The sequence below is a fragment of the Pelmatolapia mariae genome, linkage group LG18, assembly GCF_036321145.2.
Source record: "Pelmatolapia mariae isolate MD_Pm_ZW linkage group LG18, Pm_UMD_F_2, whole genome shotgun sequence".
Taxonomy (NCBI): Eukaryota; Metazoa; Chordata; class Actinopteri; order Cichliformes; family Cichlidae; genus Pelmatolapia; species Pelmatolapia mariae.
The window spans coordinates 26,273,723-26,295,974 of NC_086243.1; the positions used below are offsets into that span (position 1 = coordinate 26,273,723).

A 22,252-nucleotide genomic window follows, 5' to 3' on the forward strand; every position below is an offset into this window, starting at 1 on the left:
ATAAAATGTGTTTTTTTTAAATAGGTAAAACAACTGTGAAATAACCAGTAATTAAAATCAAAACAACCCATATCTGCTATCATCTAACGCTTGAAGAACTGTCAAGGGAAAATCATGTAAACACTTGAAAAATATGTAAAAATATTTAATAAAATATACACCAAAAAAACCCCAAAATAACACAATGGGAAGAATTTAAAAAAGACGCAAACACATTTTTCTCTTCTTCTGCTTGATTTTTTAATTAAAGAGATCTTTCACAAACGTAAACTAACATTTGAAGCTTTATTTTTTATTAACCTTGCTTGTCATGTTTGCAAGTTTCACCATCTAAATCAAAGGTAGGTCAAAAAATGTGTCAAAGTAAACATTTCAGTTTCTTTTTTCTTCACATGAATTTATTGCACATTTGACGCCAAAATGAAAGCATTCCTATTGGTCTTTGTTTAGTGTTGTGACTTGTTACAAACTATCCTGAATTCCTAAAGCTTAGAGTGTAACGCAGAGAGAATTACTCTGTCCAAGAGAGGAAGTAGAGCTTTCTTTCTCCGTCACTGCAGACCAGCTCAGTGGGTCTTTGTGGATTCACCTCCAAGATCAGAACAGGACCTCCACACACAAACAAGCCCACCTGCAGAAAGAAAAAGAGACAGGGTGAAGAAAATCATGCTTGCTTTAAGAGAAGTTAAAATAATTTGACAATTAATCTCACAATTTTTACAATATAAAGCCAGGAATCTTACAACTTTGCTGCTACCCTTGGAAAAACCCAGAAACTATTCTAATGGTTGTCAAACCAGGTCTTAATTCATATATATAATCAAATGTCAAAACGCGTCATTGGTATAGCGGAAAATATCAAATGTTGTATTTATAGGGGAAAGCTGAGGCATAAATCAATTTATTCCTATTCAGGAAATTAAGTTAAAAGATTTAACACACCTCACAAGTAGAGACTGTAATTTACTATAGTAGAGATAACTGTAAAGTGTATTTGCTGGGTACTGTTTTCAGCTGCAAAAACACTGTAAACACAGTAAGTCAGCAAGAATATGATAAGGAGACAAACATAATCTATGACCAGATTGTTTTGTGGAGTTTGTAGAGTACCTGATTCTTGGTGTCTCTGTCCCACAGCTTCACTGTCCGGTCATAGGAGGCTGAGATGATGGTGCTGTCAGTGAGTCTCAGCACACTGATCCTGTCACTGTGAGCCTGCAGATAAAGCATCACAATTACTACTACTAAGTCTTTTTCTAGGCAGGGACTGAAAATCAAAACAACCCCCCCGACTGCTTGAAATGTTCTATTCAATTCAATTCAATTCAATTTTATTTATATAGCGCCAAATCACAACAAAAGTCGCCTCAAGGCGCTTTATATTGTACAGTAGATAGCACAATTCTTCTGTTTTCATTTCAGTTCTGTTTCATATGTTCATGTCAGTCACACTCTTCTCTCACTCGTGAACTCTTACAGGCTTTCTTTTGCTCCATGAGGACAGCTCTGGTGGGCGATTGAACCACATGTTGCCCTCCACATCTCCACACACCACAAAATCTAACAAACAAAGACAAACACTGCAGGTGTGAAAAAATCTGCATATACACATAGAACATGGTATGGAAGTTATAGTGGTTTACTAATGATGTTGGCTGACTCATAGTGAAGATGTAAAAGGCTCTCATTAATGGGATTAACCTCATTAGTCATTGCCTATATCTGGTATAGGAAAGCTGAGGTGTTGCCTAGGTACCCGATGAAGATCCGATAGTCCAAAACCATGCAATTTAATCAACAGGAAGCAAGAAAGTGTGGTGGAATTCCTGTTTAACTGTCTTCTTTACAATATTTGAATACCATGCAACATGTTGACCATCATTTTTAAAGCAAAAGTGCAAAACTAAGGCAGTGATTTGTAGGAATACAATGTTTCAGTCACATGCTGCAGAAAAGGGAATAGCTTGACTATTTTTCTGAGACCAAATTGTCAAATTAGCATGAAAATAATTCACAAATTAACTGAAGTAAACCTATTTTACTTCCAGTTCTGGTGTTTACCATTGTCCATTGTCACAGCTGTTATTAGTTTTCTTCTCTTCTTCCCTTCCTCCTCTTCCTCATCACATTTCATGCTCATTGTACTGAAAGTTGATCCAAGGGTGTCTTCAATACCCATGGCAAACTGAAAATTAAGAGGACACAGTTGTCAGCTAAATCATTCAACTGTTTTTGACATTTTCACACGGGAAGTGACCCATGCTAGCCTTCAGTTTCATTACAATAAGAAGTCGGCTAGCCTATAGGACATGGGGAAAAAAATTTTCATTCATATACCAGACATCATTTAATTGTTTGTAAATTCAGTTATCTTGCATTTTCAATCCTGCTCACACCAGTTCTAAAATACCATTCTTTTTCACCCTCAGACTGGTTTTTGATGGTGAATTAAAGCTTAATGTGGAGGAATGCGGGTTAGTATACTCACAAGGAAGCCGATGTAAACCTCTTCCTCTGATTTGCCCATCAGCCACACACTTTTCTTATCATTGTTGATCACCCTGAGAAGTTCAACTTCATGGATCCAACTGATAACAAGAGACAACACACATTAAGGGTTACCAAAAACAAGCAACAGTAACAATGTAAGCTGAACTGGATTTTGGTAATGCACATATCAAAAATTGGCATTTTTTTAAAATCCAAGGTCACCTACAGTCTCATTTTATCTACTTTTATTTTCTGCCATGCATGTAGACTGCAACAATGGTGGGTGCCTATTTTAAGCATGGCTAACATTCAAAGAGGGGATATTCTTTATACGGTTCAAGTTGGAAGAAAGAAGCTAAAACAGCTTGTTTTAGACTGTGGTCCAGTATGAGAGGATTATTATGGAGAATAGATGATTTTTTTTTTAAAGCATGAAAAATCAATTACTTGCTGACTTTATGGCGCCAGTCGTCCTCACTGTTCATGTGTGCCACATCAAATATTTCTCCACTTTTGTCCACCCCAAATAAAGCAGTGCAGTAGAAGAGGAGCATCACTGGTTCACTGACTTTGTAGGTGGTTACCTTCACCAAGCTGGAAGCAAGAGACAAAAATTAAAGAACTAGTTAGTGTGAAGACTGAAACTCACACCTCATGTGATGTCTCCCTCCACTGCTGATGCACTGAAGCTCAAATCAGTTAAACTTCACTATCTTAATCAACAGAAAACAGCTTTCACATGCCAGTTTACCACAGCGCTTAGACAGTCATATGATTTTTTTTTTATTAAGCAAACTAGGCAAAATTAGTTATTGTCATTAACTTTATAGGACTAATGCAGATGAGAGTGCTTGGGCATCTTATGTATTAGCTGTTGGTGTTTACCTTGCTGTGTCATGTTTTTTATTCCACACCAGCTTCCAAACACCAATAAGTTTCACACTCGCCACAGCGATCTGACCATCAGGCATGGAACAGACCGCTGTAATGGGGTCATCCAATACCTGAAACACACACACACACACACACACACACACACACACACACACACACACACACACACACACACACACACACACACACACACACACACAAAGATGGATGGTATGGTCAAAACAAAACAAAAAAACAGATTTAAAAAGAGTTAAAAAAAAACAAACTATTTTTCTTTGTACACTTCTTCACCTGCTTGTGGCCAACCACAGAGTTGTTTTGCCACAACTCGAGCAAACCAGATTCATACCCGGCGAGGAGCAGGTCGTCATTTTGACAGAAGCACAGAACTGTGACCGAGCCTTTCAGGTTTGGAGGACTTGCTGTGGAAAAAAGAAGAAACACAGTTTTCATAACAAAAGGTGTACAAGGACCCTTAATAACAGTGTAATTACTTTAAAGATAAGGCTACATAGGGCACCAGTTTAGCTCACAGCATGTGTTCGGTAGTACTTATTTTATTTTTAGATTTAAAAAAATCTTCTTTGATTAATTCAACACTGGGAGATATGAGTATCAATTAGAATTTCTTCAATCATTCATTTATGTTTTAAAAGATACAATAAGTTTTTTTGAGGCTTTTTTTTAATATAAAAAAGAATTTTGTACTCATAAAGACACATTGATTTGTGCGTAATTGCATCTGAAACCGAAATGATGCACTCTCGTAAACTTTAAATCCAGTCATTATAAGTACATAGATTTGTGTGGTGGATTGTGGGCACACCATTTTGACCGAGATGGACATTGCAGTTAATTGGTTCAAGATTTCCTGAACTGAAGTCTGGGCTCTAACACAAGAAGATGTGCATAAACATACTTATAAAATATTAGAGTGCACCTGTAATTTGTAAGGATGTTTTTCTTGAAAGGAAATGAAAATTATAAGGAGTTTTAAATACATTTTAAGTAGCTAATTTTGCACAATATTGGTGAGAAATTTAACGGGAACATGGAAAGATAATTAAAGACATTAATATTTAACATCATACCTCTCTCTTTCTGCATCTCTCTATATAACGTCCTCCTTATCAGTGCACAAAAGGGGAGCATTTTAAACATCATTACTCATAAGCACTTACAGCTGCAAAAGGCCACATAATAATGCGTCGTTAACCAATTTTCAAATGTTCATTACCTAATTGCAGATGATAAATATTGACTTTTTAATACAGTAAAAAAATAAATACCGAGAGTTAAATCTATTTTCAAATTTGAGATGTTTCTACTGGCTTACTGTGCCAATTTATGGAACATAAGCTGGAGCCAAACAGCTGGTACTAAAATAAGAAAAATGAGATTTGTAGCTCCCTAAAAGTTGACTCTATTCACCTGGACGTAGCGTTTTCAGTGGGAGAAACGTTTCGTCACTCATCCAATTGACTTCATCAGTCTCAGCTGGCTGCAGGTTTCCCCAATCTTATAAACAGTACATTTGCATAATGACTGAAACCAGCCCACGGAAGGAACAATGGGCTGGGAGATTGGTTCCTTGATCATCAATATGAAAATTCTCATGATGATTAATCAACAACCACTGATCAAAGACCACTGATCAATAGCCATGAGTACCATTCACAGAGAGTTGGGGAATGGCTCTAATCACAGCACTGTAAGATGGCGAAAGATGTACCCTCAGGCCCCCTCCTCGATTCAGAGATGGTCTTTCCCTTTTCACGTAAATGGCCTCCTTGACTCCGCGCTCAAACCAGCGTTCCTCCCTGTCCAGGATGTGTACATCCTCATCATTGAAAGAGTGTCCACTGGCCTGTAGGTGTAAATAGACTGCAGAGTCCTGGCCTGACGAGGTAGCTGTTCTGTGTTGTGCCATCCGCTTCACCAGAGTTTGTTTAGTTTCCCTGATGTATAAATCCTGGCAATCCTCCTGGCACTTAACAACGTACACTATGTTACTCTGTTTGTGTCTGGACCAATTTTTGGTGCAGTTTTTGGGGTTTAAAAGCCACAGAGACACTGTGTTTAACTATTCCGATACTCCTGACACATACGGGATAACTGCGGGTTTTTGCTGAGCTTTCTTTAGGTGCCTTCCCAGCAGATTTGTAGACACTTGTGAGTTGATAATTATGCTGTGTACCATTTATATAAATGGTATAAAAGTAAAAGTCTCAATTTAAACCAAATTTTTTTTACCTCTTGTCCATGTCCAGCATCTCAGCGAGCGGTCTTCAGAAACAGTGAAGAATTGTGGGACCCTTTCCTTGCAAACGACTCCATGAATTGCACCGCTGTGACCGCGAAAGGTGCTAAAGTGCTCCACCTGGAAATAAACAGACATATCTAGTCAGTGAGAAAATACAACTGAAGAAGCAGCAGAGCACTTTAAAAATTCAGGATTTTTTTTATTTGTTTGAGAGACCTGTAAGGGTTTCCAAAGTTTCACTGTGCCATCATCAGACGCTGTGAAAACGGACATTTCTTCTGACTTCACTTCCTTCCCTTTGTCTTAAAAACAAAGAGTGGGCTTAGAAATATCAAATATTAATTTCAAAATATGCAGTACTAACGCATTACAGTGTACTGAATGATGGAAAGAGGAGGAGACTGTGTGTGTAATCACTTCCCAGCATGTTTTCTCAGGCGTGGTACCTGCATTTGGGAGGAGAGAGCAGTGGTGTATGCGTGTCACGTGAGCAGAAATATGGCAGATTTCAGTGTTTGTTTCCCACTTCCAGACATGCAGTGCCCCCTCTGCACAGCTGGCTATCACATATTGTCCCTGCACACAGAAAACACCACACAGCAGGTCAACACAGAAAATAATTTATGAAACCAAAGAAAAAGACAATTTGGTGCTATAGTTAAACAGTTCTTTACATTGCACACAATATATAGGGCTTGTTTACTTAAAGCAGCATAAGTGACTCACCAGACAGCAGACAGAGGTAAGTGGACTTGTCCAGGAGATTTCCCTCAGACACTGCCCAGCCTGAAGGTCCCACAAACAAAGTCTGCCATCGTTTGAAGAGCTTAACTGGAACAAAAACGAAGAACACATTTTTGAAAGCACTTGTATGTTGCTTAGATGTAATTAGCAGATATGCGTGTCTGTGCATTGCTCCCATGAAGTATGGGTGCAACTCGCCCTCCAAGCTTGCTAGCCCTAGCCTTAGCTGATAAATTAACACTCCATCTTCTTATGCAAATATGACCACTTAAGGCTCCAAAAAAAGGAAAAACAGAAAATTACTTAACCCCCCCCCCCAAACACATAGACCCCACACAGCCAAAAAACAACAACAACAACAAAAAAACAACAACAACCCAAACATGCACAGCAACCTTCTTCGATACACTGTTTATTAACTAAATGAGCTAAATTTTTCCATAAAAGCTTTGTACAAAGTAGCTGTACAGCATTGCTTGACTAAGTTTTTTTAATTTGTTTTTTTTAAATTGAAAGACTTGACCATAAACAGTTTAACTATCATGAATACAGTAAATACGACTAAAGAATTTTTACATGAAATCTTGTGATGCCATCTGTTGCCTGTCTTTAGTTGCCCTGTTGAATTTGATCTTGTTGTACTGTGAGGTAGCAGTGCAATATGGAGTCAGGTGTGAGACGTTTTCGCACCAATGACACTAAACGGGAGAAAAATTTCAAAGCACCACTCATAACCCTGACAAGGATCAGGCAAAGGCCACTAATTGTATTTTTCTTTCCACTGGCCTACAATAACTGTGATTGTAGTAAAGGATAAAGGACGCTTGTTTGGTTGGTCTCGACATGCCCCCATCCTCATTTTAATATAACATCACAGCTTTGTATATATAATTATTTTGATCGCTTGGCTGTGGACCACAGATCCCACTTTCAGAACCACTGCTTTATGACACAACAAAATATGAAAAGAAAAAAAAGAAGAAAAAAAAAAAAAAGACCCACCACACAGTCTGCAGTCCAAACGCAGCCTGTGACCCAGTCTCGGTGAGCATGAGGCAGAGTCTTAGAACGAACAGCAGGAGCAGTCACACCCCACACCATCAGAGCCTGAAACAATGTTTATGATAACAGGTAAAGAGAAAATGTAGCTCTCTACAGAGGTGGAATATAACAAGTGCATTTAATCAGCTACTGTTAGTGTTTATGTTTCTGCATTCCACACTGAAACACTACACTTTTAATTACACTGCATGAGTTTTAGTTACCTTATAAGGTAATTTAGGTGTACCAAAAAAGCTCACAAGTTTAACTCCATGGTAAAGGCACATATGCACAGTGTGCCAAATTGGGCAGTGTCCCTAATCTGAATCTATGAAGCACTGCAACTACATGTTATTATTATTTTTTTAATTTTTTTAAAGTAAGAATAACCCAGATTTCATGATTTCACCTTCTCAAATGAGACAATGTTCTCCCCACTCTCATCATGAATTCACAGTTGTAACCTTTTATTGAGGTACTCTCGTGAGGTTCAACAAAATAAGCACTGGTTTCACGTCTCTGGGTAACTGATGGCATTTCTCAACATTTTCTGAAAGCTGAAGGGGGAAAAAATCTGCCAATTCCTTCCATTAGCACAGGTACCTGATCTTTTCCACCAGACAGCAGCTGTGCACCATCTGGACTGAAAGCCAGACACGTGACTCCTCCACTGTGGCCCCTCAGTATTGAATTTGGCTGGATCGGAGGGTCACAGGCCAGATCAGACAATAACCACAGCCCAATGGTAAAGTCATCTAATTCAAAGAGCAACATTATAAAACATTTTTAGACAGAAGTCAAACTGACTGGAACTTGAGGAACTTTTGATAATGCCCTGAGAAGAAAGCATAATCACTACCACCAATCACACCTACCTGAAGCCGTTGCCAGGTACGTGGAGTTTTGTGCGAGTGCCTGGATGGTGCCTGACTGCACACCAAACACTCCCACCATTTCCAGGACTTCCATCATTCCCTCCTCTTCTTGTTTTCTCTTCCACACCCGCAGAAATTTGTCACTTCCTCCAGACACCAGCAGATCGGTGTCAGTCTGCTCTGCTTCTAAAACGACCCACAGCATGCACGGTACAGACACGTCCAGGTCCACGGAGGCCCAAAACTTCGCACCTGAAAAGTTAATTTTTGTTACAGTTTGTGTCTTTAATAGTGCACACACATAAAAAGAGCAAGAAAGGAAAAAACCTAAAGGAGATTATTTGAATTTTAATGCTAGAGATGTCTTTTTTGAGCCACTGGCCCCACTTCATACATACGACACACACACACACACACACACACACACACACACACTTTCTTGTAGTGATTCCATCTGGTAAACATTTCTGAAACATTCGTAGCTCATAACACACCTGATCTGAGGCTGAAAAGTTTGATGCCATCAGCGTGGTATCCCACAGCAACATAGTCTCCATTCACAGCCACACACAGAGCAGCAGGCTGAGACGTTACAGCCTTTAGCTTTTTCAGAGGAGGTTCCTGCATCCACTTAAAAAAAACAACAACAACAAAAAAAAAAAAAACATGAACATGAAGATGCTGAAAGAGGGCATCTCACTAGAACATGTAGAACTACATGAATGACCAGGTTTTTCCACTAATACAGCCCCACCTTAACACTTAACATCATCAGTACAAGATCCTTGTAAATGTGCAGCATCATTAAAGTTAAAGGTGGTCCAGCAAAATATTAGAACTTACATCATCGCATTTTAATACAGTGACAGAACGTCCAAGTCCTCCAGACCAGAGGTTGAGCTGTTTACACAGAAAAAACAGAAATGGGAGGCGTTGATGATTAGCTTTATGATCACTGAAATCTTTGTTTGTGAGAAGATACTGGTGCCTGTTCGTGTGCTGACTTTCTCCTGATAACTGCACTATAACTGCTTCACAGGTGGTGCTTTTTGAGGTTGTTTTTGAGAAAATAAACAGCAGTGTCATATCAGTTACCTCAGATAAATCAGAAAACAACCAAAGCCTATCTCCAAATGTTGATTCTGTTCTGATTGAGAATGCATCAAGACGTTTTAAGACGTTTTAAACCAAAGCCTATGTTATACAAAATCAAATGGTGATTAAAATAAGCAACATTTGGAGGGAAAAGCAGAAGCTTTATTATGTGGTGACTGATGCGCCTCACCATGTGATCAGAGCCAGCGCTCAGAAGCATGGATCCTTCCTCCAGGAAGGTGAGGGACTCTGTGGCTTCACAGTGAGCCTGGAAACATCCCACACAGGTGGAGGTGGGCACTGACCACACCCTCACCTCCCCAGACACAGAGCCAGAGCAGAGCATGGAGGAGTAGGGAGAAAAAGAGAGGCTGCGCACTGATCGTGTGTGGCCGCACAGGGACTGATGGAGAGAGAGAGAAAAACAGTGAGTGGATTATCTGAAATATTTCTTCTTTTAGCTGTTCTCTGTCTCTCTGTTCAGATATTCCATAGTTATATTTATGTATGTATTATACTCATTCTCCTGAAGATTTTTAGCAGAACTGATTCATGTACTTTTAAAATACATTCATGGTGAAAATGAAATAACATTGCAACATTCACAGCATTGAGCTCACTGTTAGTTTTTTATTCTTGAGCCAGTTCCACATGATCACATTTCCATTCCAACAGCCAGCAGCCAGAAGGTGACCCTTAGGGTCAAAGGTCACACAGTTCATAGGGCTTCTGCTGAGCACGGAGGACACTTCAGTACCTTTATCAGAAGACCACACCTGAAGAGCAGAAACAGGTTTGGTTAATACAGTCGAGGAACGATGTCAAACCTGGCAGTGCAGCATCAGGCTGTAAATCATAATAAAGCAGCTGCACGAATGACTAACAACACATCCCAGCTTAATCGTCACTTTCAGCTTTCACCCTCAGGGAGACAGACTAGAGTTGGAGAACAATTTCAACTTCCAATGATTATGAAAAAAAGAAAGCAAAGTTAATTTTTTATGCAACTGTATCTACATTAGGGCTGCTCAACTTTGGCAAAACTCATAATCATAAGTCTTGAACATTATTATACACAGACGCTGGAAAAATAGTGGACATATTATACCTTTCTGTGAACCTTAATTACAACCTAGCTGATACTGAAGATCATTTCTTTCAATGAACACTCTACAAAACTAAATTACATAACACTGTTTGTTTTTGATCCACATGCGCATTCCTGAGGTCCTATTTCAAATGATACTGAATCAAGAAAGAAGTCGAGGCAGAAAAACACAAACATGAAGAGTTTTCTTTTTAGTGTTACTTTAATCATGAAGTCGAGGGAAACCGTGGCGAGGTGCTTCTTGTCTGCAGTGACATCACTTCCTGTTATCCTATTAGTGTGGCCATCAATAACGGCAGTCCTACAGAAACACAAGTAAAATGATTTTAAAGATTCAGTGCTATATTTGAAAAATTTTAAATCTAAACCTTTCTTTTAAACCTTCTCTCACCTGCATCCATTTTCAATGTCCCACACTTCTATTCGCCCATCAAAGGAGGTGGTAGCAAGTCGTAAGTCCTTCAGGAAGACACAGCTCGAGATGCCGTCACAGCTGCTGATCAGAGACTTCACCTCCTGCTCACAGACAGGAGAAAGTGCATATTAGACATTTTAAAGGCTTCTTATTCTCAGCAAGTGTGACAGCACATTATTTATGTATGAATTCATTTTTGTTTAATCAGGGCAGAAAATGTCTCAGCTAGAAAATTAACAGCAAACGCATAAAGTTCACATTAATGATAATAAATATCAATTGGAAATTAACTACACACAAATGTGAACAATGAATCCAGTCTGCTACTGATCTCACAAATTCAAAGCATGAATACAAGCTGCTGAGTTGATCCATAACGTTATAAAATGTGTTTAAAACAAACACATTTGTACCTGTCCAGTCTGCGTGTGGATGAAATGCAGAATTCCCTCTCCGGTGCCAACCACCATCATCTGGTCATCCTGGCTCACAACCAGAGAGGTGGGCTCCGAGGGGAAGGTCGACAGCAGCTCACTGAGTTCAGGAGTTAAAATGCACAAGAATATCAACACAATAAAGCAATATGGACTATATTATCCAACATATACATACATATTATATGTTTTGTACTTCTGCTGGTATTACTGATCCCACAAGTACATTTACCATTTCCTATAATATGAGCATCTACAATTTACAGTATACATTGCAGAAAAGATGCAGAAAGATTTTATTTATTTCTTTATTTATTTATTTTAAGTAAAATAAAAGCCCATAAAAATATGTACTCTTGGACAACAGGCAAAAAGCCTTCAGGAAAAAAAAAAAAAAAAACTTCAGTTGGTGACCTCTAGTGGTCAGAAGATACCATCAAGTTCTGCAAAGCTACTGCAGAAACATGGCGCTACAACACAATGGACATTCCTTTGTTTTTAGAGGAATAGACCCCAGTTAACACAGAATTATGAACCATAGCTTCAATTTCTGTATAAAATATATCTGAAAATAGCACATCCCTTTAAAGCAGGGGAAGGGGAACTTCAGGCCTCAAGGGCCGGTGTCCTACAGGTTTTAGATGTGTCCTGTATCCAACACAGCTGATTTAAATGGCTAAATTACCTCCTCGACATGTCTGGAAGTTCTTCAGAGGCCTAATCATTTGATTCAGGTGTGTTGACCCAGGGTGACATCTAAATCCTGCAGGACACCGGCCCTCAAGGCCTGGAGTTCCCCATCCCTGCTTTAAAGTATGACTTCTACAGGTGCAACTTATTTTTATAGTTTTAAGTTCATGTTGGTGCTAAAACGTTTACTCTTAATATATTTTTAAAGTGCTGCATGACCACTTTTATTACAGTAAGAGACATCAAGAACTCTTCTACTGCCTTCTACTAACAAAAAAAAAAAAAAAAAAAAAAAAAAAAAAAAATCACCTTGAAGGAGAACCCCTTACCTTTTTTCTTCACCATCCCTGTTCCCGTCAATTTTCAGACACTCAATTACCCGCACTCCTCCTTTGCCCACCATGCCTTTTGCCCACGTGTGAGCGGAGGTTTCTTGAGGTTCATTGAGGGCCTGCTGAATGAAAAGAGCTGGCCAGGAGGAGAGTGTGGAGGCATGACGCCGCAAGAAATTACGGCAATCCTTTAAATTGTCCTGGATGGCAGCTGAGGGGACAAAAAGAAACTGGAATGAATAAAACAAACACCTGGCAAGGATTTGTGGGTAAAGTACTTTCAAGCACTTACATGATGGTGCAGACTCTTGCTTCTTATCTGCAGAAATTACAAGATATAAATATCAGGAATTTTTGAGGAATGTAATCTCACAAAAAAAAAAAAGCCAAAAAAAACCAACAAATTTTAAAATATACACAGCTGCACACAGAAGAGATGTAAAAGTTTAAAAGGAAACCCCCCTAACAGGCTTCAGAAAGTTACTCACCATACCAGCTGTATGTCTCCAGGAGGTGGTGCAGGAAGCCGTGGCGCACATTAGCATAAAGGAAATAATAGCTGGAAAGCAGGAAAGAAAGTTCCTCCAGTTGTCCACTTTGAATCTAAACAAAGCCAAACAAAAGCAGTGAGAAGTTAAAATCTTCAAGAAATATCATCTGTAGCTACGATTCGTAGAAGATTATGCCTTAATACAATTTATTGTGCTTTATCTGCGGTAATTATGACAAATTACTGTAGTGTTTTTTTGCTGAATTTTATTAATATCATGTTGCACAGCATGAATTAATGATGGAAGATTCCTAACCAGGCTAGAAGGCAGGTGCGTGATAGAGTTGGCTTCACAGTGAAGGAAGGTATTTTGGCCCCGAGGGTCAGCTTGTGTCCACAGATGAGCTGTGGGAAAAACAAACAAAAAACTCACCGATACATTTACAGTGGTTTACACTCAGTATACTAAAAGCTAATTATGAGTACTTTACCTGCCAGTGTGAGGTGAGCTCTGGTTTTGTCACTTTCTGCTGGGAGAAAAAAGTCCTCAAAGGCTCGCTTCACCTCCGGATTGGTTAAAGCCAGCAGGTCGTCAGTGTTGTGGCAATGAGATGGACCAATCAGACTGCAGGAAAAGATTCAAGTTTAATGCTTATTTAAAACTTTGTAATATGGCTTAAAACTCTAAACACAATCGGATCAAAACCTGAGACAAAAACTAGAGAAAACAAAAAGAAAAATAAAAGATATTGTTTATTCTTATTAATATCTGAGTTATATAGAAAGAGAACGCAAAGAATTACATAATAACAATACAGTATTTTTAATTATTAAAGAAAATTCAATAAACCACACAGATCATTGCCTCTTTTTCTGTGAATACAATGTAATATGTCATAAACCTTTAAATAATATGAGCTTATACCTTTGTAAACTCTGCACTATGCGGGTGAAGGTTGCCATAGGAATGCGTCCTTTGGGCTCTCTGGACAACTGCAGCACTTCCTGCCATGTGACCTGTCCATCCCGTAAAGACAAATCATTGCATGTGTTCAACACGGAGTATAAATCTCTCTCCTTCAGGCCTGTGGATAAAAAGAAGGAAATGTTGAGGCAGAGTAAGTCACTTTAGTTTGCACTCACTCCTCAAATCAGACTTCTGGTTAGAAGGAGTGTATACATACATCATACATACAAGATGAGATTTATTAACGTTATTATTAACAACAACAGGTTGTTAAATAAGGTTTCAACTTATTTGAGCTATTTTCCAAAGATCTGAGGCAACAACTATAAACGGTACAATGCATTCAATGTGTATACAGCCAGGAAAAGCTTTTGTGTTTCTGTGTGTGGACAGAGCCTTTGAAACAGTTTAAGATTGCAGTTGAAGAAGTATCCAAACGTAAATAACCTCAAAAAGAGGTTATTAGGTGACTAATAAGATGGAACATTCAGTGAATGTTTCTGTTTAGTAAGTTACTACTTCATATTTAGATTTACAATTAAATTTCCAAAGGTGGAGGTATTTAACTTTGATGAGTGGAGGTTAAAGCTATGGTGTTGTAAAACCATGATGATACAATAGTAATTGTTGTCACTGATGTTCATATCGGTAATGAAGCTGGATAAATAATAAACGATAACTTATGGAGAAGGTGTTGGATTAAACACTTCCTCCCACTCCTATTCTAAATCTATCTATTCTTATTCAAGAATAAATGTGCAGTTAACATATGATATTGGGACATCAATCTTACCTGTGGTGCTGACAGTGAGTGTAGCCAGGGCCCAGCGGAGTCCCAGCATGCCTCTGTACTGCAAGCAGAGTCTCTGCAGGCTGTACTGCACCAGCTGTCTCAGAGACTGCGGCAAGTCCTGCAGGCTCTCCTTCAGCTAGGACGCAAACACAGAAGTCGCTTTCACACATGAACTCCAGACAATGATGTACAAAGATGCCTTTTCTTAAATATAGGATGCAACTAGTGTGTACATAAGGAGCCGGCAAGTTGAAGACCGTTTAATGTGGGAACAGATACTAGACAACTCCAAAAATTGGAGGCTGACAATGAAGTCTAAAGTTTAGAGGAAATGTATACCAAGCAAAATAATTAGCACAACAGTTCATTTGCAGTCAAGCAGATCCTGCACTGGTCTATTGTGGAAGAGAGAGCTGAGTGTGAATGTGTCGATTTACTGGTTAAATTACTTTTCTACTCACCTCCATGTTCCTACATGTAAAATTAAATAAATATTCAAGTATTTTAGTAATCTTCCACTAAACACTGTATTAATATTTCAGCATTTCTTTATTACCTTTATTGTAGTTACATGTTAGATTAAATTATCACATAAATTAAAATACCAGAGAGAAGGGAGCTAAAGCGGTGAGTTCGAACCTTGTCAAAAGAAGCAAAGTTCCTCAGGTCTTCACAAGCCAGGTGCAGGTAAAGAGGACTGACTGCTCCCTTCTTGGATATTAGTGTCTGGAGCTGGACAAACACACACAAGCATGACATAGTTTAAATATGAATGTAAAAGACAAATTTAACCATCCAAAGAATGTTTTAAAGTCAAAGATATCATAAGAAGAACCTGGTTGTTGAAAGCAGAGTCGCTGAGTTTCTTGCCAAATGCATCCAGTTCCTTCTGAACGATCTCCTTTCGGTCCGGCAAGGTAAGCTGTCCCAGCGTAAACAGGAGCGTCCCTTTTTTCTTGGTTAGTGTTTGTAACAGAGCTGCTTTAGACGTGATGCTCACCACCAAACAGACACCCTGTTAAGACCAGGATTATTTGAGATTAACTGCAGTTAAAACTGAAACATAACCAAAGTAAATAAATGGATGAGCAGCCCTGCACATTACACATATAAAAAAAAGTTTATGAAGACAGGGATGAAAAAATTGTGGAGAGTTTTTCACCTGCACATAAGATTTCATTTTTGCAGGTCATCAACTTTCAAATATTTTAATGCAAAATAAAAGTTGTGCACACCAGAGAAAAAAAGGATCTATTTCATTAAGATGGGCTGTATCTGAACTTATAATAAGTAAAATTGCAGCAAGTGCTTTGAAATAAATGTATCTGAGTTGCAAATCTTTTCTATTTTTTATGTGTGATGTAGCACCTTTTCTCCCCAGGTGACCCGTGGAAGCTGTTGTGGGATCCAATCAGAGCTGATCTGACCTCTGCCATCCTGGACAAGATCTACCCCATCAACTAGCAGCACCAGAGGTTTGTTCCTCTTCATATTACTTAACGTGGAGTGAAACTCTGACAGCAAATCTCTGAGAAAAGGAAAAAAAAAAAAAATCGGTCATGAAACAGACAGCTGGAAACCACTGTAAGGGAACAGATTACATGACCAAAAAGTTACTTACTTATACGAATGAGGAAAAGGTGATTCCTCCTCTGTGCCCTTTATCTTTCTCAGCCACTTAACAAGACACCGAAGGAGTTTTTCCACAGAGTGTGCTGATTGGCTGGCGGCTGTAGAGTAAGAGATTACATCGCAGACGAGGTTTTTCCTGGACTTAACTCCAGTCCTGAGGGCCTCAGCTAGAGCAGCCTGTGTGTGAAAATAATAAATATACATTTAGGCCAGAATATATTTGACCCTATGAGCTCTGAATACCAGCTCAAAAGATAATGAAACAAAATAAAAAATATCAAGATACAAAGTCACACACAGTCGCCAATTTTTAGAGCATCAATTGTATTGGACAAATTGAAATAACAAACATAACATTACAAAAGGGACTTGCCGCTCTCTAATTTAATTAAAATGATTTTCTGAAATCACCCCTTAGAACTTGTTCTTGTTTTTAATATAACTGTGTAAACATTAGACAGGTTTTGCTATATTATTGTTTATTTTTACTTATAAATGAGACATTTAGTCTCAATAGGATTACCTGTATAAAAACAATAAACAATACAAAATAAATAAACAAATAAATAAACTACAAATAAAATGTCTTGATGCATGCTCAGTCATGAACAATGGGCTGTGAGGTCAGTTCCTTGATCATTAATATGCAAATTCTCATGACCATTGATCAGCAACCACTGATCAAAGCCCATTGTCTATTATGTTTCTCTAATGCCATCCTCTAAGACAGCGGTCCCCAACCCCCAGGCCATGGACTGGTACCGGTCCGTGAGTTGTTTGGTACCGGGCTGCAAGAGTTGAGGGTCGGGTGTGAAATTTATGGTTTTTGGGGGTTTTTAATGGTTATTTTTTTAATCGTTTTTATCGTTAACTCGGTTTCCTTGGGTCTTTTCCCATGTGTTATGAATAAATCTTCCTTTTTTTGGTACCGGTACTGGTTTTATTTTCTTGTATTTATCCGCAACACCTTAAAGGCCGGTCTGTGAAAATATTGTCGGACATATACCGGTCCGTGGCGCAAAAAAGTTGGGGACCGCTGCTCTAAAAAGCCTGTTTGGAAAATTAGCTGGAAAGTAAAGACTAAGTAAACTTCTCCTGAACGTGAACTCCAACACATTTCTTGTCATTTCCTTTCATCTGAAAATCTGAAGATGTTTGGCCTCTTATGATAATTGGGATTGCCTGGTAGAGAGAATGAAACCTTTCCTTACCTAAAAGGTTACAGGTTAAAAATCTAACCACGTGTTTTTGGAGATTTTGAGCTTGAGTCTTTGAGAAGTGCACAAGATAATAAATGACTGTTGGCTTGTTATGCAGCTTGGAGAGGAAACCGCCAATCAATTAATCAATTAGTTAAAAGCAAAAATGCCAGAAAATCTACCTCGTTCTAAAACATTCAAAAAGTTCAGACACCATACTCAATTTTGATGCCTTCATGTGGTGTTTCCTTTATTATGCCCACCTCCTACACGTGCAGCAGGTTAGAAGTCTTTCAGAAATTTACCATGAAGACAGTTTTGCCTTCTCCAGGTCCTGCCTCCACCACAATCATCCCTCCTTTCGTCTGGGCCTGCTCCACCAAATCCACAGCGTTAGACAGAAGCTTCGACCTGCCAAAAAACTGCCTCTGCATCGCCTCCTGGTGGACCTCCTGCTCAAACACCTCTGATGCAGCCTCAGCCTCCTCAGCCTTATGTGAGATGAGTAAATATGAAGTGTTTATTGAGCCGATTAGTAAGGTGCAGCATTGCAGAAAATCTAAGAATAAAGATACTGAAGTGGATCATCTCAGAAGTTTCTACCTCTACAAGCGAAATCAGAGCTTATCAGACTTACGTCGACAAAAAGCTTTTTGACAGCCATCCAAAGGTCCTCCAGCACAGCGTTGCCAAAGTCCTCCAGGTTTTTCAGATATGGTTTCCCAGCCACAACGCCTCCCCACTCACACGAATAACTATACCACAGAAAAATTTTGTGAAATGTGGTTTCATTTCTAAAAGCTGAATGTTAACTGACTCTTTTAGGACTGAAAAGCAGGAACAAAACAAGTTAATTTTCTTATTAAATTTAATTTAAATATTTAATTTACCCAACAGAGATCAGAACAGAAACCTGGACATTTCCAGGTGACTCTGTTCATATAAAAGATGTCCTTTATGACTCTAATTTGACAATAATTAACATCAACACATCAAACTTATCAGTTATTTATTATGGTCTGTGGGGTGACACACATAAATAAGTAAAATACAACTGGTGCAATTTGCAGACCTTTTCCCTACCTGCTCATCTTTTAAGGCTTTTAACTTTGGTACAAACATAACATTTAAGACCAAAAAACAAAAGTAGAGAGCATACAGTGAAAGCATACTTTTAAACTACTTAGATTATGTCTTTAGTGTTATAAGCATGTGAGTGATTGAGACAACTCACTTTTCAGTGACCTTGACATCACTGGACAAGAGTCTTCCCTTCAAAGAGGCCATTTTATGTGCAGCGTCCGTTGATTCAGGAGCAAAATGTGATCTCCAAGCCACAGGAACTGAACTGAACACCAATAGAAATACTGGATAAAGTAATGTAATGCATTTCTGCTATACTGCTGTTGGACTGCTATACTTAAATCAACCCCCCAAAACAAAAACCCAACATGTATAAAATGTATAAAAACATCAGATTAAAATATTAAACTACATACTTGATGATGTTCGGATCTCTAAAGTAGCAAAGCATTCGCTGGTGTGCTACGTCGGGATAAAGAGCCTGAAACTGACGGATTTCCATCTCTGTGATAGACAGACCTGCTGGGGCTGAGGCCAGCTGCAAAGAATAAGAATAATAAGAATAATTTATAACTTAAAACAAAAGTCATTATTATACTCAGTTTGTACATCTTAACATGCCAGGCATGTGACACATTTATTGTTATGCTTGATGTTTTTGTCTCTAATGTTATATGTTATGCACTACTACAGCACTTTAGGTTTCTTAACCTTCATGTAATCTCTAATATGAATGTTCACTCGTTTCACAATAGCTATATAAATTTTATTAAACACCTATCAAAGTAATTATCATCAATGAAGTTAATTACTGTGCTAATTTATCTCCTTGAGCCTGGTTCTGCTTGAGATTTTTTCCCTGTTAAAAAGGAGTTTTTCCCTCCCACAGTCACTAAGCCCTTCCTTATAGAGGATCAGGTGCTTGTTGATCCATCCATGCATTCGCTTACGCTTATCCCTTTCAGGGTCAGCTGGAGCTTATTCCAGCTGTCTTAGGGCAATAGGCAGGGTACAGAGCCAGTCTGTCGCAGGCCTAACACATTGACAAAGACAACCAACCCTATGGGCAATTTAGTGTTTTCAATTAACATAACCCCACTAAGTACATATCTTTGGACTGTGGGAGGAAGCCGGAGTACCCAGGGAGAACACACGCAAACACGGGGAGAACATGCAAAGTCCACACAGAAAGACCCTGGACTGATGGTAGAATTGAACTCAGGACCTTTTTGCTGTGAGGCAACAGTGCTGACCACCGTGCCACCGTGCTTATTGGTGTTTCTTTGTAATATTTTAGGGCCTTTACTTTACAATATAAAGCACTTTGAGGCAAACTGGTTCTCACAGAGACTGCCTTTATAATATGCTGTTCTTGGTATCTAAAATTTAACATCTAATTTTATATGTATATAAATATGGCATAAAGTTAGTTGTTAGTAAGATAGTTGGTACCATTTTCTACAAATGTTATAATTCATGTAGGCAGAACTCTGGTTGTTTAATGTCTGGAATATAGGATTATAATTCATTCTTGCATTGTTAGACTCAACTGTCATTTCCTTAATTATCACAAAGATTTCTTCTAAAAGATCATAACTTAATCCATTTAAGTTTAGTGTCGGTGTGATAGGTTTGGTCAGAATATGTTTCTGTTTGTTCTGTACTTTCCAGTATTTTCCCGGTCACATTTACAGAGCTTTTCCTGTTACGCCTGTTCCATAAGTCTTACCCAGCTGTACTGTGGGAGGTCTGGTAGGTCAGGCTTGGGGGGCACCTGACCGTATCTTTCCCCGAGAATTCCCACCAACATCTGGCTGCGACACACCTCTGACAGGCATAACTCTGAGGCCCGTTCAGACTCCTCCTCTGTCACACCCCAACGCAGTTCTACCTCTTGCAAGTAGAGGCAGTGTGGTGCAGCGCGTCGGCGTAGCTCTGGGAAGACGCTCCGCACCAAGATGTCACGTTCAGAGTGCATGTCTCTGAACGTGGAGGAGATGAACACCCGCACACCTTGCCATCTGAGGATGGAGGGAGGAACTAGAGTTAAACTAATGAGGAGAAATAGGTGGAAAAACATCTTAAAATGTAAAACATACCTTAATTTTGGGCTTGCTGGTATTGAGACCACATTGCTTGCGGTCTGAGAGTGTTGACCCCCCTCTGGTGGAGGAATGTTATATAATTTGTCCAAATGCTCCACGTGATCGAGCAGCCTGGAAGATCCTCTCTCTGCCACAAACCTGGTCAAATAGTGAAAAAAAAAAAGAATTGGGGGAAAATATTTATTTACTTTCTTGATAACTCTAAACTTTTGTTGTATCCATACAATAATATGCAGCTGGTCATCTTAGCTTAGCAACAACTAGAAACAAAGGAACAGGAAAGGCAGGTTCTGTCTATGGGAGGGGCACACTTTCGGTGTGACCAGCTGCACCTTCCACTTCATCACTGGACGTTCCAGTGGAAAAACCTTTTTAAACCTTATATTCTGTCATTACATTATACAATGTAAGGTTTTAAAGCCTTACTTTAAATAAAAATCCTTATAAGCTTTGTTAATCTCATCCAAAACTTATAAGGATCCTTTTAAATTGATTTAACTGCTGAAAACGTGCAGTTTTCATGTCAGGATGAAAATAAAAGTTCATTTAACTTATGCTTCCTCGAGGTGTTTCCAGGTGCCTGTGATGTGGCAAAACCTGCTTCCAGAAGCAAATTGACAAACATCTTCAACAGTGAGTGCTCAGTACAAGTCCTAGCTGGAGTTTTACGATGTTTCTTCCCATATATTTTGCATCTTTCCACTGTAACTCTAATAATAGTGTTGAGATAATGGCTTAACAGGGTAACCTGCTGCTATTATTATTAGTTTTTCAGGACATTAAACAAATGTGATATTACATTTTACTCAAGAGGCTCTTTTCCCCAGCTTTGTGTTAAGCTAAGCTAACCAGCTGTTGATTCCAGTTTCACACTCAACAAAAAAACATAAAAGTGGCATCAATGGTTTCATTGTGGCGAAAAAGTAAATGATCATATTGGTTAAAAGATGAATGATGACTAAACATCAAGTAAAACAGACACTTGTTGTTATCAGTATTATTCAAACACTTTACTGTGCCAATGGATGCAACATTTATTTCATTTATAGGAATAATAAAAATGATGCATTTTACCTCAGCACCTGCTCACTGAAGCCTGTCAGCACTACGTGGTTCCTGTCAAGGGTTTCTGAGTTTCCATCACTAAAACCAAACATTGCAAATTTTTGCATATTTGAGTTTTATCATCCCAGTGATGACTGTTTTTGCTGTTCCTGACAGAACAGCAAACATTTAAAAAGAAAGAAAAATGACATCATTACCTATCTGAACAAATGTGCACTACAAGGGCACTGCTGTTTATTTCCGTCCTGTAGTTCCTGATGGCAAACCTGACTTCTGTACTTAGCCAGGACTCAGACAGCACGATGATGTTGCTCACCTGAGGTTTCAAAAGTATTTAAGTGAATTTAAGAAAGAAACTGTTATGTGAGTGAACCTGAAAAGCAGGCAGAAAAACAGTCCTGTGCCATCTTCTTAAATGAGCTGTAGATTCTCATCTGTGCCATGTACAGGCAAGAAAAGTCCTGCAACTGTAAAGCTCATGACCCATCCAGGCAATGAAAACAGTAACTTAAGTCTATTATTAAAGCTGCTGTTTGT

At 38.8% G+C, this 22,252-nt stretch overlaps 1 protein-coding gene across 1 annotated transcript in view; it reads right to left on the reverse strand.

Moving 5' to 3' along the window:
• Nucleotides 1-230: 230 nt before the first annotated feature.
• The window catches only part of tep1 (telomerase-associated protein 1), a 32,653-nt gene continuing 10,631 nt past the window's right edge, over nt 231-22,252 (reverse strand). Inside the window, exons 16-56 of the mRNA XM_063462333.1 lie at nt 21,913-22,031; nt 21,725-21,793; nt 20,645-20,788; nt 20,275-20,566; nt 18,962-19,083; nt 18,697-18,810; nt 18,100-18,217; nt 17,768-17,953; nt 16,253-16,440; nt 16,000-16,159; nt 15,467-15,646; nt 15,271-15,363; nt 14,632-14,767; nt 13,797-13,956; nt 13,363-13,496; nt 13,188-13,276; nt 12,870-12,984; nt 12,674-12,700; nt 12,379-12,592; nt 11,339-11,459; nt 10,902-11,026; nt 10,712-10,811; nt 10,023-10,178; nt 9,593-9,805; nt 9,151-9,207; nt 8,802-8,937; nt 8,308-8,559; nt 8,036-8,187; nt 7,394-7,498; nt 6,374-6,478; nt 6,094-6,223; nt 5,864-5,949; nt 5,638-5,764; nt 3,676-3,806; nt 3,376-3,494; nt 2,938-3,084; nt 2,489-2,588; nt 2,062-2,185; nt 1,478-1,560; nt 1,111-1,215; nt 231-631 (exon numbers count right to left, since the gene is read on the reverse strand). Of these exons, the coding sequence (XP_063318403.1) occupies nt 512-631; nt 1,111-1,215; nt 1,478-1,560; nt 2,062-2,185; nt 2,489-2,588; nt 2,938-3,084; nt 3,376-3,494; nt 3,676-3,806; nt 5,638-5,764; nt 5,864-5,949; nt 6,094-6,223; nt 6,374-6,478; nt 7,394-7,498; nt 8,036-8,187; nt 8,308-8,559; nt 8,802-8,937; nt 9,151-9,207; nt 9,593-9,805; nt 10,023-10,178; nt 10,712-10,811; nt 10,902-11,026; nt 11,339-11,459; nt 12,379-12,592; nt 12,674-12,700; nt 12,870-12,984; nt 13,188-13,276; nt 13,363-13,496; nt 13,797-13,956; nt 14,632-14,767; nt 15,271-15,363; nt 15,467-15,646; nt 16,000-16,159; nt 16,253-16,440; nt 17,768-17,953; nt 18,100-18,217; nt 18,697-18,810; nt 18,962-19,083; nt 20,275-20,566; nt 20,645-20,788; nt 21,725-21,793; nt 21,913-22,031 (5,454 nt within the window). The 3' untranslated portion in view covers nt 231-511. The remainder of the gene's footprint in view (nt 632-1,110; nt 1,216-1,477; nt 1,561-2,061; nt 2,186-2,488; nt 2,589-2,937; nt 3,085-3,375; nt 3,495-3,675; nt 3,807-5,637; nt 5,765-5,863; nt 5,950-6,093; nt 6,224-6,373; nt 6,479-7,393; nt 7,499-8,035; nt 8,188-8,307; nt 8,560-8,801; nt 8,938-9,150; nt 9,208-9,592; nt 9,806-10,022; nt 10,179-10,711; nt 10,812-10,901; nt 11,027-11,338; nt 11,460-12,378; nt 12,593-12,673; nt 12,701-12,869; nt 12,985-13,187; nt 13,277-13,362; nt 13,497-13,796; nt 13,957-14,631; nt 14,768-15,270; nt 15,364-15,466; nt 15,647-15,999; nt 16,160-16,252; nt 16,441-17,767; nt 17,954-18,099; nt 18,218-18,696; nt 18,811-18,961; nt 19,084-20,274; nt 20,567-20,644; nt 20,789-21,724; nt 21,794-21,912; nt 22,032-22,252) is intronic.